General features: G+C 38.0%; 1 protein-coding gene across 1 annotated transcript; it reads right to left on the reverse strand.

The window, feature by feature from the left end:
• Nucleotides 1–5,544: 5,544 nt before the first annotated feature.
• Nucleotides 5,545–16,733, reverse strand: LOC140237743 (solute carrier family 49 member 4 homolog). The gene is given in 11 exon segments (XM_072317670.1): nt 5,545–5,966; nt 7,618–7,800; nt 8,088–8,206; nt 8,857–8,924; nt 10,697–10,805; nt 11,445–11,574; nt 12,490–12,581; nt 14,402–14,638; nt 15,068–15,158; nt 15,515–15,625; nt 16,363–16,733. Coding segments are annotated over 11 exon segments (1,686 nt in total). The 5' UTR covers nt 16,733; the 3' UTR covers nt 5,545–5,790.
• Between the last annotated feature and the right edge of the window lie 1,378 nt (nt 16,734–18,111).

An 18,111-nucleotide genomic window follows, 5' to 3' on the forward strand; every position in this document is an offset into this window, starting at 1 on the left:
ACAAAACAGTGCAAAAGTGATTAAAATTGGATAAGAAATGAGGAATTTATGTCATATCTATTTTTCACATATTTTCTGACAAAAAATTCTTGACCAGTTCTTATGAATATTCAAATGAGCGACTACTACCCTCTAGGGAAACTATCATCCAGCTAACTACCTTCTATGATGATTACCCCCAGCTACCTACCCGCCAGTCAACTACCCCCCATCCAACTACCCCCAACGAAGTACACTTAATCAACTACCCCCAGTTAATTACCCTCCAACCAACTAGCCCCCCCTCCGAGTCATCTACCCCATAGACAACAGTTCGCCGGACAATAATAAACCTTATTATTTCATTTTCGTTTTAACCAAGATTATGAATAACGAGTTGTAAGTAATATATATATATATATATATATATATATATATATATATATATATATATATATTCGCCAAACGCGCACAGACACACTGCGCGGTTACCATGCACTGTGGCAGCAACTACCAGTCTAGACGCATTCCATCACAAGCAGGTTAGTTTTGAAATCCGTCCGACCAGGAGCAGACGTATACCCTTGTGTGTATGTTCTGCTTCAGAAACGGATTTTTAATCTAACATCACATCGCATCCTGGTCGCTGATGAAGAATGCGATGACTAACCTGTTTGGTGTCTTGTTTCTAAAACATGCACTTTCCTCGCCAGGATAAAGCGTTTTAATGCCATTTTAGGTTTTAATCTCATATATATATATTTGTTGGTTGGGGTAGTTGACTGGAGTGATCATCCAAGAGTGTATTTAGCAGGGGGGGGGGGGGGGGGAGAGGGGTTTGGAAGTCCTAGAGGATGGTTATCCGGGTGGTAGTTGGCGGGGGGGGGGGGGGGGGGACTGCCAGTAAGACTTCTTACACGTGCCCTTTGTGTCCATATTATTATCTACACATACAATAATAACTATCACCTCGTCGAGTACATAATAATGTTTACACGATGTACGTTTGATTATTTTCTTCGTTTGAACGGAAATTATATCATGCTTTATTATGATACTATTATAGATATGGAATACTAAGAATTTCATTTTTTTTTTTACCTACATCTTGCAGCTCTTGTTTCGTCTTTCCGAAGCCGATCCTAGCCATATCTTTCGCATAGTTAACAATTTCAGCTTCTTCAGCTTCTGTAAGAAATGGCTTCGGACCGTGCCTGGCGTCCAGCTCGTATCGACCGTGGAATTTATCTCGTAGTGTTGTGTTCGGTATACCGTACACCTGTGACGCCGCCCTAAATGACATCTCTCCCAGTCTTACTCTACGCAGGGCGGCCTGTAGGTTTTCCTTGGTCCAAGGCATTATGTTCTGTTAAGATGTAGAAAAATAATTGATAAATTCGTTTTCATAATGGCATTTTCGTGCCTTCCTTCACTCAAATTGATTGTTATATATATATATATTTTTTTTTTTTAAAGGAAGGTTAATTACTAATTTCTGGTAAATACTTTTAAATCTTGTTGAGTTGGTACTAGTTGGTACTAGAAGATGCTGATGATGAAAGTAAAGGAGCGTTGATGACTGGATGACAGACAACAAAATAATGACGGAAAACACAATCTTTATTTGAATACACTTCATTCTTTTAGAATATTCAATATTCTTGTAAACACAGTCACATGAATAAATAAATATTTATACAGTTATATGTATGATTATGTATACATACATGCACAATGTTATTTTGACAGAAATATGACATGAATTAAAGTACAAATAAATAATTTTACAGACAGTAATCCAAAAGTATATATTACATTAGATAGAGTACTGCATTTCATACATTGCAAGTGCTGTATGAAATATTTAACATATTGTCAGATGTTGGTCTTTTTTTGTGTGAAACGAAGGCTGCAAAATAAATTTACAAAAAAAAAAATGTTTTACATTGTAAAATATTTTTTCAAACTTGTAATTTGTTATGTTACATAATATTCTGTATGCATTCATCGTCACTGTATCCTAATATCTTATGTAGTTGAATCTTATAACTATACAATATCTTACACTTTTCCATCACAGTGGGCTGAGATGAGAATGTGAGTGATTACGGAATTAAATGATCGTGATCAAACTCCACTTTCTTCAGCACTTCCTCCTCTAATATTGTGCATTCTTTCGTCCCCGTATTGTCTGACAGTTCCAATAAAATTTGAATGTAGATGTTGCTGAAATACAAGAAATACTCAATACTGGTGTGTTTGTTGAAGGAATATGTAATTAACGCATTCTCTAATGCCCTCTGAAAAATAATCATCATTTCCAGCTCATGATTAGTTGCATGTTTAATTGATCTAACTGCATCAAGCAGTTTACTCCTTGTGGGCGAATTTGGGAATCTGGCAGATATGTCACGCTGGAGGACATCGATGGGATGGGGGGGGGGGGAACGTGAGTTGGGGTTGGGTTTATGGGGGTTCATACCCTCAGGTGTGCTAAGGATCCCGCTGAGAGAGATGAGTGATGGGAAGGGGAAATCGGCAGAGCTGGGAAATGAATTGTTGAATGTCAAAAGGGTGAAATGAGAAAGAGAAATATATAGAGTAAGTTAGAATGTTATGTGTATATTTTTTCCGAAACAAAAAGAAATGTACAAATATATCATATATGCCAAATATTTTAAACTAATATTAACTTTACAAACATCTATTGCATACTCTAAATCACCGCTACAATCTTCTGTACACGTATATATAATTTGAGTTTCTGGAAGTTCATACCCTTGAGTGTGCTAAGGATCCCGCTCAGAGAGATGGGTGATGGGAAGAGGAAATCGGCAGAGCTGGGAAATGATCTGTTGAATGTCAAAAGGGTGAAATGAAAAAGAGAAATATGTAGAGTAAGTTAGAATGTTACATGTATATTTTTTCCAAACCACAAGAAAATGTACAAATATATCATATATGCCAAATCTTTTTTACCAATATTAATTTTACAAACATTGATTGCATACTCTTAAATACCGCTACAATCTTCTGTACACGAATATATAATTTGAGTTTCTGGAAGTTCATACCCTCAGGTGTGCCAAGGATCCCGCTCACAGAGATGGGTGATGGGAAGAGGAAATCGGCAGAGATGGAAAATGATCTGTTGAATATCAAAAGGGTGAAATGAGAATGATTTATATTTTCTCCGACCCACAAGAAAATGTATAAATATAGGGCTTATCGTATATGCCAATTATGCTTAATCAGTATTAACTTTAAAAGTATTAACCCGTTGAGGACGAGTCCCGAGTATACTCGGGCAGGTGTCTATGGGAATTGCGTGTCGTAGCAAAATCAAACCGTCCTCAACGGGTTAACCTCTACAATTTAATGTATCTACATCATCATTCGATCATCATCAACATCAGGTTATGATCATTGTTATTAAAATCTTTTTTTCTTTTAATTCATTGATGTTTCTAGCATATATCATGACATTACCACACTTTACCACAATTAACATCATCATCATCATCATCATCATCATCAGCATCCGATCATCTTTACTACCATCATCACCACTGTTATGATTATCATCATCGTCATAAATTCATGAATGTATGAGCATCATCACCACCATTATCATCCCATTTTCGTCAACGTCATTACAATCTTAATCATTATATTAATTGATTTATTGGGCATCATCACCATTTATATACCCTATAACCTTAACCTATACCCTTAATATACACCACCACAACCATTATCATCTTCATCATCATCATCATCATCATCACCATCATCATCATCCTCATCCGATCATCTTCATCATGTCAAAGTGATTCATCACTATTATCTATGTCTTCAGTATTATCACCACTTCAATCAATGTGATCTGAAAGCGCGCACGTAAAGTAGTGCTAGTGAGCGGTAACTAGTCAAGCGCCATCTCTCTACGAGTTACGAACATTTTTGTTTGCGTATGCAATTCCATGTACGTACTGTACACTACCATCGTTCATATCATTTGCCGACAGTCGTCAAGTCGACGACGGACGCCTTTTCGTACGACTTATCTTAACTTTGAGGGATTTTAGCTAAAAAAATCAGGCCCACTCACCAACTTCAATAGACGACACCTTTCCGGCCATCAGGAATCTCCAGATGTGACTTACTGCATTTTAATAAACATCACAAGATTTGATGAATATTTTGAATGTTGCGTTTTGTTTGACCTTCGAATTCTAAGCATTGCGCATACGCTCACTGCAGTGCGTGCAGTGCGTATTATTGAATGTAGGGCAGATATTCTCAGTCATCATCAACAACAGTCGTGCGCTAAGGGGTGAGCGGTTACTAGTCAGGCTACTGTATATCACATAAATATATTTCTATCTCTCCCTTCTTGTTTTCACTTTAATATGCATGTAAGTTTTTTCTGATTATATCCCCCTGCGCCTAAAGATTTTAATATGTCAATTAATCGACAGCCCATCACAAATTAATGATGTATTTATTATTTATTATTGTTATTGAATTAACAAAAAAAGGGGGGTCTGTGTGTTCAGACTACTAAATGCTGGGTCAGCACAAGTTCTGGGGCTGGGGACTACTGGGGTCGAGTGTGCAGACTCTCAGATTGGACTGGAGCTCGGTAGAGGAAGACAGGGTGAAATGAATGCTGTGTAACTTGGAAGGTGCTGGAAGCTAGGATTTGGGGAGGAATGCAGAGTGACAGGTCACACAAAGTCAGTGTATTGTGTAGAGAACATGGTTGTGGCATCCTCAGTAAACTGTGTACATATGTGACCCGCTACAACAAAATGGTCCTAAAGTCGCGCACGGTCGAAGCCGTGAAAATCGAGTTTGAAGTCAGAGCATCAAAATTGGTCAAAACTTACGATTTTCTGAATTTGACATATCATTAGAGTCTGAAATGTCTTCTATCATATGTCGAAATTTTGAAGCAAAATAATGAAAGGAAAGACCAAAAAAATAGCGTTTTTCTGGGCCATGTTTTTTGGCGTTTCAACGAAGCAGAAACTGGTTCGAACATTTGGATTGAGCGCCACACAAAGGCTCCGCCCCTAACAACGACCAGCGTGTTCTCAGTGGTCAGTTTGCCACTTGCTGCTAACCGAAGCGTGAAGCTCGCACAGTGCCCAGTCGACTGGTGCTGGCGGGGTGCGCTATGCCTAGCCGGCCCAGCCGCTTCTCTTGGCATCCTGGTCACTGATTGGTCGGTGAGGAGACCGCCGACGCTGTGTTTGAATGAGCATTTTCGGGGGTTGCTAGGGCTTACCTTCTATTGTCCGGAGGTGAATACTGACTGTGTGTCCCGTGATCGTGATTGCGTCACAAGGAGAACTTTTAGGGCGCTTTTCTCGAAACTGTGATTTCCCAGACGTCTTGACATGCTCTCTTTTAAACATCGATATCTCCGCAGCCGATTATCTTTATAAGATGTGTTATATATCAATTTAAAGCAGAAAGATCAGGGAATTGTGTCATGCAATTTTCAAATAATCGACCTCGCCCGACTTTAGGATCATTTTGTTGTAGCGGGTCACATATTTTGTAGATTAGAATCAAGAATAAAGTACGATTAGTTTTAGGGTTTTGTTGTTACCACACACTCATGTGCATGTGCGTCTTTCTTGGTCTCCAAGATTTTCTTATGCCTACCAAGTTTGGTAAAGGAAACGTAGTTTGGTATCATTATTATAGGCTTTTACAAAAAGGAGTAATACTGTATATCCTTTATTTAAGTAGGTTTGCATTGTCACACAAGGTCCACCTCAGGATGATGATCGCGACAACTTATGGCGGAGGTTGATCTCTGCTCTCTGAAGCATCACGAATAGGACCGGTCCTGTCTGTGCCGTGAGTGACATCAAAGTCCAGTCGGTTATAATGCTCTTTGTAGAACAGCAGGAGTGGAACCGTGATCACAACGGATGCCAGCATGAACCAGTTCAGCCAACCAAAATTTTTGTCTACAGTAGTAATAGACATTGCAAAAATAATTTCCTAAACATCATGGTACAGTGCAATCCATTATAAAGATCATGTTAAAACAAAACTCTTCTTACAAAAAAGAAAAGATTGATAGGTCCCTATGTCATTGTCTATATATCACAGTGCTCTCCCATTATAATGAACATGGTTATAGCAAAATTCTGGTTACAACGAAATAAAAATTCACCCCGTAACATTATCCTCTCTATGTTTTTTATCGTTTCTTTATTCAGTTATAACAAAATTTGGATCATAATGAAAGAAAACTGCTGGTGCCGAGGACTTCGTTATAACAGGAGTCCACTGTATCTTCATATACTTTTTTGTTCAGCTGTAATGAAATTTCAATATGAAGAAAGAAAACTGCCATTCCCGAGAACTATGTTATAACTGGAGTCAGTTGTACAAGTCAAGAGTGGATAACCCAACGACACTGTTAGGATTCTTTTTTTTTTTTTTCAGAGTGGCAGAAGCTGGATTTACACATAATCAGCAGGCTAGTACAAGTGCACTTTTAAAATCAGACACATTGGCTACATGCCAGTAAGATAAAAAGAAGAAGAGAAGATTACGAGTGAAGAGACAGAGAGGACAGGTCACATCTTTAGTGGAAAAAGAACAGCTTAACCTGTTGAGGATGGGCTGATTTTGCTACAACATGCATTTCCCACAGACACGTGCCCGAGTATACGCTCAGGACTCTTCCTCAACAGGTTAACATTTAAACACCACACTGAAAACGTTTCAACTTGTATAACATTATGCCCAAGCACTGTTGATGGTAACACTTTGTAACTATTTTATGTCTTGACAGATTATGATATGCTCAATCATAGTTTCTTATTAGAGTTAACATGCATATTTTTCACCCCAAAATACAGAATACCTTTTTATGCCCCCTTGAATGAAATAAAAATAAAGTAAAAGCATGAGTAATAACTGTTGGCTCAGTGACACCAGAAAGCAATATGAGAAATTGAACTGTAGGCCAATTATTACTTGACCTCTTCATTCACTCTCAGAGACAGATTGGGGGCTAAGTCTCAGTATCACCAATGTGCAGAAAACTTCTGCGCATGCTGAAGAGCCCCATCAAAAAGTCATCTCTTGAAGTAATGTATTTTCTGTTTGAATTTCTTGTATGCATGTCATTTTGTAATGCGCAGTAGAGTATATTATTATAGTAGCTGCACAATATAAATGTCCTTTATTATTATTATTATCACAGATGCACTGTGGGATTCCTTGGTGCCATTGTTTGCTTCCGGTTGTCTCGCAGTTCTGTATGATTCAATGGAGTTCTTTGTCTGCTTTTCCGTTGTTACCCTTTTTTTTTCTTGGCTATAATTCAGCTGACAAGAGCTGAAAGTTTCTAAATTTTACTGATTTGTGGTCACTAGAGTCATGGTTCACTACTGCAAGGCTTCAATGTGCTGATCACATGATGGAAAGCGAAGAAATCTTCAACAAAAAATATCCCTAGATAAAAGACAGAGCGTGATCTGAGTGCATGCGCAGCCAAAACCAGGGCAAGTTTGTCCCCTGAGCTATCCCATAAATGCATCTAAAACGCTGCTCTGTGCACGGCACCTAAGTATTGGCGATACCGAGAACTGGATCTGTTCTCACCCAGAGCAGGTATCATCGGCATGATGAGGAAGATCAGAGCCCACACGTTGTTGAGCCATGTCATGAAGATGGTGGCGGTCTCTTCACCAACGGGGAAGGCGCCCTCTACAGTAATCTCGTAGAAGAGCGGCACGCAGGAGTTGAGAAAGAGCCCAAACATGATGATGGAAACGTACACACAGGCTGGAGAGAGAGAGAGACAAGGATGATATAAGACTGCATAATGGCAATTAAAACAGAGAGTCTACGTGTATTTAATAGTCTGAACTTTGTGGGAACCAGGTTGTGCGTAAAGTTGCAAGTGGTCAATAGCCCCTTTGGCTTGTCTTACGTATCCTTCAGGGGAAGTTAAAGTATGAACAAAATTGTATGTTCAACGAAAGAGATATTTTGAAGAGAAGCTATGTGAAAAAGATCATTGATATTTTCACGGTTCATGACAGTTGTGAATCTCTATCAATATGACTTACTCTTGCTGTACGGGATGTAGCCATTTACCAGCAGAATGGTCCAAAGGAGGAAAGCACATGATGTTGTGATGAGGAAGAGAAGAATGACCTTCATCTTTCCCCCGAGGTAGTCAGCACACCTGATGATTATATGCAATTAATGTATTGCTGTTTTATCAAAAATCTACCAAATTAACTTCAACTAATGAAGTCTACTTTACTGCTGTTATCTAATTGTGGTAGTATGCAATGACTGTATTAGGATGAAACGCAGTACAACTACCAGACTCGACATAATTTATGTGTTGTTACAAATGAAAAATCAAGAGGATTAGAAAGTTACTTTTTATTATGTCTAATTAATGGTATTGCATGCATATCATTCACATGAATCTAAACAGCTGAAATGGTTACCTCAAGTAGCCTTTGTTCAATACTGTTAATAAACAGAGAATGGATACATAAGCCCATTATTGAATAATTATTGCTACTGTTGGAGACTTTGATTTGACACTGACATTTTAGCACATCGGTTACTCTGTTTAAATGCACTATGATCACTCCAAAATTTTTCTCTAAAAAACCAAGAAACTTGTGATAAGAAAGCAACATACATGGTGCACCATGGTTGAGTACACCTGTGAGATATATCAAAATGTTACTAGTTTATTAACTGAAATCTCTGCTATTTGCAAAAGACCTGCTTTTTGCAAGTGAACTGCAGAAGGATTGGCTAAATTTTTACATTTCTATTTTCTTGTCTTCTACAAATGACAGCCAAACATCTCACCTTCCAGCTGTTATACCACCCACCACTGCTGCCAAGTTGGTATAGAAGCCTATCCATGCTACGGAAGTCTACAGCAACAGCACAAAAGAATTTTATGTAACTGCAACCTCCCAAGGAGATATGATGCTCTAGTATCAGTGGAAATAGTGTAAACATATTTACATTTGACAATAAAGATGATGGCAACAAAATGAAATTGAAGAAAAATACTAATATGATACTGATGAAAATGACAGTACTATTAATACTAGGTAAAACATACAGCTGTAAATGGTAATAATAATATTTATAATAATAATAATAAGAATGATAATAATGACAAAAATTATATCAAAATGCTAATGACAATCTTAACAGTGAAAACATAATAATGATAACAGTGTGATCATGACTATCACATTGCAAATTAACTACAGTTCGACCTCGATTATCTGGCCATGTTGGGACCGGCGCTCATCCGGATAAGCGAATTGGCCTGATATGGGAGACACAATGTTAATGTATATAGCTGCCGTCCAAGCTGCCATCCCAGTGCACTGGCAGCTAGGCAGGTAGCGTACCCCGCAACGGTGGTGTAATCTATGCTAGCCTGCGCAAAATTGTAGTCCCTTCTTCACAAAAATAAAGTATATCTTTATGTGAAAATCATACATGTTTTACCTTAGATATTGAGAAACCTATCATGCACATCTTATGAAATAGTGAAATAGATCCATGAAAGTCACTGTTTTTTCTCAATCTTTGGATGGAAAAAAAAGTCCTTTACTGCGTGAATGCGTCCGGATAATAGAGATTTCCGGATAAAAGGAGGCCGGATAATCGAGGTCAAAATGTACAACAATGCTGGAGCCCTGTTCTCATAATGAAGAAATCATTGCAAATTCCCTACACACAGGGTGCTATATAATGCCTTGCCCGATCATCTGGGGCAAGTGAAAATAAAAGTTGGGCAAGTGCTTTAGTTAATTGAAAAAAGATGCTTGCCTGAACTGGGCAAGCAAAAGTTTTGAAGCCACTTTTTTTTTCCTTTTTACCTTTCCCCCCTTCAAACCCATGAAGTCAACCACATAGAAACCAAAGATGACTGTTTAGTGATCAATGCAAAGCATTTTAATCTAATTTCAGTAACTTTCCAACACTTCTGTGAAGAAGCCCCAATGCAATGCAATACCAACACTTGATCCAACCAAGTTTGTTTAACACCCCAATGTGTATAAGCATGTGAATCAATGTGTGCTGTTTAGAGAATGATTGTGTTTTATAAAGCCCTTGACTCACAAGTGATTTTCTACATTCATTTCTGTAAAAAAAAAATATTTTTGGACTTTCTTTAAGGGCAAGTAAAATTCATGTTTGGGCAAGTGTTCTGCAACAATCTGAAAATCTGCTTGCCCAACTGGGCAAACGGTAAAAAAAAACAAAAAAAGTTATGTCACACCTTGCACCACCAGAAGTAGAACTATTATGCAAAAAGATATTGTTTCAGAAAGAATGCCGAAAGGACAGATGCAGTGTTGTGTTTCTTATCAAGGGTGGTTTTTCTCATGTTTACATAATCATGTTTTTGTTGTGATTAAAGACATATACCAAGTAGACAAAGATACAAAAAATATTGTACAGAATTCTTACAAAAGGAAATGAATACATATTAAAGGATCATCTAAAATGATTATCCTGTCATCATCATATTAGAATTCATTGAAAAGGCCATAGCCCTCATCAGCTTGATCAAGGGATGGGATTGATTGATTTTTGATTTTTTTTTTTTTTTTTACAGAACTATGCACATTGAATCATAACATGCAACGATATTCACTTGAACTGATTGTCTTGTCTTTACCTGATCTAATTTGTTGGTAGTGAACAGCGCCACCAGTTGGGCAGACCAGCCAGCAAACACACCTGTGGTGATGGCATAGGCCAGGGCAGGGACCCAGAAGGACATTTTCCTGTCAGTTTGAGAAATTGAAAGAGAGTAAGACTAATGAAAGACAGAAAGACAGAAAGAAAGGTAGTTAGATAGACAGATAGATGGATAGATGAATGGAGAAATAGATATATAGATAGATAGATGTTTGTACACTGTAGGTACATGTAGATAGATAAAGAAAGAGAGAGACAAAACAACAACAACAACAACAACAACAACAACAACAGAACAACTTGTTTGTGGAATAGTCATTCCAAGTATGTTAGAATTGATGAGGCTTGGGACCCCATCAATAGGAGATCATAGGTTCAATTCCTGACTTGCATATCATACGCCCACAGCAGGTGATCAAACCCAATTTTGTCCCTCTGGCCAAAGGTGTATAAATGAGCTCCTGGTAATGCTGGGATAATGATTGTGGCAGATAACTTTGACAGGAGAGGGATCACAGTTTAAAGTGTTCCACTGTCTCACAAGACCACAATATTATTGCTATCATTATCAAATAGGATTCTTGAAAGGTTGACATGAGGCAAATATAATCCTGTCACACAGAAATGTTAAACTGCATATTTAAGGCAAGCAAGATTGTAAACCCTTTAGAAAAAAAATCATATTTCTAACGACAGTGTTCTAAGATTCTAGTGATGTTGCTCACTTTACTATGGCAATGAGACCAGCCATCATGTCCTCTCGCATGACAACAGCTGATGCGGTGGGCGGAGTTGGAGGTTTTGAAGGAAAGTAGATCACAGCTGACACAAACACCAGGGCAGTCAAACCGAATTCTATGCAGAATGAAGAAGAAACAATAACACGTCCTTCACACATCTATCAATCGATTGCTTAGCAGTCTACAGACTCATTATAGAGTATTGAAGACTGAGATATGTGCGGAATAGAAAATTGAATATTGGAAATCCAGGCAAGCTGACAATGAGCAAATTAACCAATTATATATCATGCAATTCTAAAATCCTTATAAGTGCCCTAATACTGTCCAGATCTACCAGGAGCTTGTGGTTATGGTTACAAATGTAAATTGGTTTTTACATCATGTCATCATCGGTGTATCACTCGTAATTTGGATTTATATGTTTACATGTATTTGCTTAGAAATATAATGCAACCATCGAAAAACTTAACCATTGCTCTGGTTTGATTGCTGTTTGACACATCAGCAGCCATTCTATTTCTTTGACAGTCAGCACAGAATTGTCTAGCATACGGAGCACAAAATCTTTCTGATCCTCATTGCATTACAGCCACCTTTGTCTGGGACTGCCTCATTGTTACATCTCTATGGGTTTCTCACATTCAATTTACATCCAAGATAGGGTAAGAATGAACCAAACAGTGGCAAAACTAGCCTTAGTTGGCATAGTTAGTACAGCCAGTCCAATGAGTACTAAAAGGGTGAAAGTATGAATTGCATAATAGCATTGCCTTGACAATGTAAAGGTACATTCAATGAAGCAGTATTTTTCTTACTTTAAGAGCCATTCATATTCCTGGAGCTATTTTTTTTTTCCAGTGGTCTGTGCAGTGAGTCAACATCAGTTCAACTTGCCCAATCCTGCTTTCTGCACCCACAAATGCCCAACATTAAATGTCACTGCCGACAGCATTTTGACAATTAACTTTTGAACTGCATACCAGTAATAGGTATGATAAAAACCACATTCATGAAATGATCCGCTTACCAATGAACATGAGCTCTTTGATCTCAGTTAGATGTTGGTTGATTTCATCTTCATCTGAAATGAAAAGGATGTAACATACGTACAATGTATCCCTGATTTCATCATTTACTTTAACTACTAGAAACATTACATTTCACTGGGATACATACATGTACTGGTAGACAGAAAGATCAACAGGTAGAGAAATAAATGGATCAAAAGATAAAAAGATAGACGAACAGATGGATGGATGGATAGATAGATAGATAGAGAGACAGCTGGGTTGATAAATACATGCATACATACATGCAGTAGGGCCTACATACAAACATACGGACATGTATAAACACATGCTTGCAACCATACCTAAACATTTACATGGATATATTTAGATAGTGTTGAGGGATAGAGAAGGAAAGAGAGAGAAACATAGATTGCTAGTTCTTTTATATGCACTGTAAGTTCATTAAAACAACAAAGTCTGTACCTGATTCAAAATCCTTCATGAGTATTGAGAAGTTCCCTCCTGATGTGAACGTTGGAACACTGTGAAGAACAAGATAAGATGAAAAGTGAGAAAAATAAAAGAAGAAGAGAAATCTGCGCTACCCAGGAGTAGATCCAGGAATTCCGTAAAGGGAGGCGCCTTTACAAAATAAAAGGGGGGGGGGGCATGCCCCCCATTTTTTCTTTTTATTTCCCTTATTTTAGCAAAAAATAAAATGGGGGTGCGCGCCCGGTGTACCCCCCCCCCCCATCCGCCACTGCTACGCCTTCAGATCAAAGATTTTCATCCCTGTAAACATATTTAATTAACACTTTGTCCTCAACTCTAGGAATGATAAGTTTTAATATGGATAATAATAATGGGACTAATAAGGCACCAAATCCATTTAATATATAAATGCTTAAGGCTCATTCATTAGATTTATTCATTATTTCCTAAACAGACCTTTCACAGTAGATATTCAAATTTAAAACCACTAAGTTTGACAAAGAATGAACAAAATCATGAATTATCTGACGATTAATGATTCTGTGAGTTGACAATCACTGATAACATTATCAATTTTCATCCTTATGCCACTGTCTCTATGACCAGTACAATAACAGAGTTTACAAAGTTTATGAAGAATGTTCACTTGAATATCCTTCTGCAGCCTACATGACTTGAACATCCCTGAATGAATAACCAATAAATAACATCAATGAAGGCCAATTATAACAAAATTCAAGAAGATTGAATAGGTTATTAATCTTATATACCTTGAAACTGTCTTTGAACTGCATGTAATATGGAATATTGAATTATATTTGAAACTCATAGTGATGCACTATTTTTCACCTGAAAGACTGTAAATCATTGTATACTGTATGTGGATGAGTTGTGAGCAAATGATGCCAACTTGGCCCCCTATCAAAGCCTAGAATGCTGAGAGTTGGAAAACAGTGTTACAGATAAAAGCACTCAATGCACTGGTATGCAAGTAATGCACAGGTGAAACAGTATTTAACAGTGGAGATGCAGCACAAGAGGGTACGTGCAACACGCACAGGGTGCAGCCGAGTGTAGGATACATGACATTGTGAATACTTGAAAGTGAGGGGCGTCTCCACTAACATCACAAACTTAAGTGGGCATTACTTGCTATATAAAAGGGTCAATGAACTATTTCTTTTACAAAATGGGGCCACTCTTTAAATGGCTGTGCAGACACCATGTGAATAAAAGCAGTAGACTGGGTTTGTGCTGTACGCTCTGTGATCAGTAATCTGCCATTAGGATAACGTGCTGTATATTATGCTTTTTTTCTTTTTGCTGCACATCTTCTGGCAATTTGCGAAAAAATATTATAAAAGAGTGAACATGTGACTAATTTCGGCACTCCAAATTGGCTGTAATCTTGAATGCATTTATAATATAAGATAACACATAATTTGACTTGCTTACAGGGTGGTGGTGGAGGTTGCATTTTCACTGGTGAAATCACCAACAATCTGAGGTCCGATGAGGAAAGACGCTGCTATGCCAACGATCTGGAACGTTGCCGAGATGGCAGTTGCTGTAGTGCGTTCCCTGACTGGGAACCAGGCTGCTGAGATGGTGGTTGGGGCTGCCATGGATACTGGTCCAGCAAGACCAATAAAAACATGGCCCAAGTTCATGGTCCTGCAATTTAGAGATGACATTTGTCATCAGTAATATTTATTACTGATGTGTACAATGTAGTACTTTCTTGGTCAGAAAGCATAAATCAATGATTGAAACTGTATGTAAATACAGCATATGAGATGTAAATGCCATTTAAATGAACAGAAAGTGACTGGTACAAAATTAGTAAAGTTATCAACAAGTGGAGATGAATGACATCATCCAAGTGCTACAAATAAAATGTGTGAAAGTGTCTATTTTACAATACTGAAGGAAACACATTTTATGAAACAGGGCCATGTTTAATTCTGTTACTTTCTAATCATTAACAATTACATGGCATCTTCCTGTCCTTGACACAACATATTAAAAAGTATGAATATCAGAAGAAAAAACTAATTTTACTACATGTGATACTCCTAACTAGAAACATTGATTGGTCCTTACCATTTCATCATTGATACAGGTACAGGAATACATCTGATGGCTAAACCCAATGTCAGCAAACCACCTGTAAGTAGGACTGATGCTCGCAGACCTGTGTATGGTAAATAGAAATATGAAAGATTAAAATGTCAAGGAATAAATTGGATAATTGAATATCTACACTTTAGAATATGCACTTACAGGAGACACCAACGAAGATACATTGTATTTGAAGATATTTAGAATGACGATATCCGAGATGCATTGGCTTACGTAGTGTCTTCAAAAACCTACAGTCAAATGTCTGTGTCAGCCATTTCTTGTTGATATGCCCTAGAGAAGTACGTGAGCACTGATAAATTTCAGGAAGGTATACACAAAGGTGTATTATGTGGCTTACATCTAAGTCATGGATTAGTACAGGTATGTACAGTTTGATTGTGTAAATGCATACAAACAGATGCTGACCTTTAGCATGTAGAAGCCAGGAAAAGAAGAAAGCTGAGATGATAAAAGTTATGGGACCCCAGTTAGCAAGGAGAGCAAACTGGCCTGGACTCCAACCAAGCACTATGGCAGCTGCAAAGAAAGAAATGGATGCTTCACAATGATTATACCATGACAAGTCCATTGCTAAGTTGAACACAAGTCTAATCTAAAGAATAACATAATTATTTTGGTTGGTTTCTTTGCTTCTGGAACATGGACAAAATAACCACAACACAAAAATATGGTAAAGGAAAATAAGAGAACTGTATCTTTCACACTATATTATGTTTGAATTTCAAGTATAAGTGAAAATACTTCATCTTCATTACTTTAAGCTAATATACAACATTGAATTGCTTAATCCATAGCTCATGACAAGAACTAAAGACAAAAAGAACTTTTGTACAATGTACCATTAATTTAAAGCTAAAAGTTTATGAGACATTGCTTTCATACTACGAAAATATTCACCAGAAAACTTTCTGGAAAGACTTCCCTATGTCCCTCCCTGCCCCCCCCCCCAACTTGTGTATTTTGCCATAACACTCTACATAACCCCACCCTTGTTTGCACGGATGCACAAACTCACACACATTTGGCAAGTGGTGGGGTATGGGGGGGGGGGGGAGAGGGAGGGGGAGGCATCAGAAAGTCTTGCACATTTCTATTTCAGATTTCACGGTTGGTCTTGTTACAAATTTTAGGTGCAATCCTGAAAACATAACTGGTACTTATTTTCATGATGTGTATATTCTAAGAGAACCAAACATTATCGGTGAAAACTGAAGAGAATGGTGAAGTGTCTTGAGTGCTAGCAGACTTTTTACCTGTATCCTCAATTGGTCCCCATGTGTTCCAAGTGCAAGCCTGAAGAAAGGCTATGAAGGAAAAGATGGCGAGGATGTACCATCTCTCTGAGTACACCACGTAATCACTGACAGTCTTTGTCTCTGCACTGTCTGATTGGGTCTGGTTCCTCCTCAACTGGTCGGCATCTCTCCCAGATATCTCCTGGTTGCCATGGAGCACATTTTCACCTAAGTTGTGATAAGCCTCCTCGTGGGTGGTTCCTTGGGTGTGGTCCAGAAGAGAGTTGATTGATGTGTTGTCTATTTGAACTCCAAGGGAACTCTGGGAGGCTGGTAGAAGGCTCTCTCTATCGGGCTGTTCATTGTACAGTCTGTCATATCCAGCCATAGTCTACTTGTGTCACATGACATGAGAAAATAGGTAGGCATACAAATGCTTGCATTATTGAGTCTTTGGACAGAGTCCTGTTAAATGCGACTTATATTTTAACCCATTGCCTTGGAACGGGGGAGTGGTCGGCCCTGAACAAAGTGGAAGAAATTAAACAGAACACTTTCATTGGCTGGAGAAAGTACAGTCAGTACAGTGTATATCACCAGCAATTTGACCATAACAGCATCCGAAATTTGACCGCCTGCTCCTTACATGTAGAAACCTATGCTTTTGAATGCAGGCACAATCAAATTTTGGTATGGGAGGTGGAGGTCTAACCATCAAACCTTGGTGCGGGTTTTTTTATGTGTAAAATATTTAATTTAGATACCCAGGATAGCCTTTTACTTTTATTAGCAATCAGTCTCATCTCCTTGCCACTAGACTTACGTGCCCATCATGCTCACCACAGCTCGTCGGTGGATTTATATTCATAATTTTAATTCACTCACATGGATTGTTCAGCTGCAGGACTTTGAAACAAATATGTGTATCACTCTTTTGACCTTTCCAAAGAGTAGAACCTTAAATTACTTCTCAAAATGAGACACTTATACCACCAATGCAGCTTTTTACCTTTCAGATATTATTCCAATATAATTGTAAGATTGTCTGGAAGTAAATTTAAACTTAGATTTTAGCTTGAATTTATGTAATGTCTAAATACATATCCGTAGGTCATAGCTGGTTGCCTATTTGACTATATAATAGCCATAAGAGCTCTGCTGTGTCTGCATATTTTACGTATTGATGATTTTGTCTAGTAATATAAATAGACTATGATTGACAAATTGCCCAACATCGACGTAAATAAGCACTGAATTGATCAGCGTTTTAGTAGTAGCCATGATGAAAAAAAAATCATGGCCATACATACTCGAGCAGGATTCGAACCTACGACCTCCTGATCATCGGACAGGCATCATCTCCACTAGACCACCGAGCCTTCGCCCGACAGCAAGTGTTGGTTCTAATCCTTATAGTAATAGCATGCAGCGGGTACTGCTTTTTTTTATTATTCAAATTGGTGAAATTCTTCCGTCGAGGTGTTTTCAATGCAACTGATTGACAAATTGCCCAACATCGACGTAAATAAGCACTGAATTGATCAGACTGTATCTGTAGATCTACATTAATTGACCTGGTCTAGCTCTAGATTCTAGTCATAGTAATTAAATTTAATAGACCCCTAGGGCCTATAAAGTAAAAGTACTAAAACTAACTAAACACACCTCTATGCAATGCAAGACGGCTGGTTGGGTTGATAAATCGGCAATTGTGCACTTTACGGCCCTATATCATCGGTGCGAGATTTTTAAAGTGCACAATTGCCG

This window comes from Diadema setosum, chromosome 14, assembly GCF_964275005.1.
Source record: "Diadema setosum chromosome 14, eeDiaSeto1, whole genome shotgun sequence".
NCBI classification, from domain to species: Eukaryota; Metazoa; Echinodermata; class Echinoidea; order Diadematoida; family Diadematidae; genus Diadema; species Diadema setosum.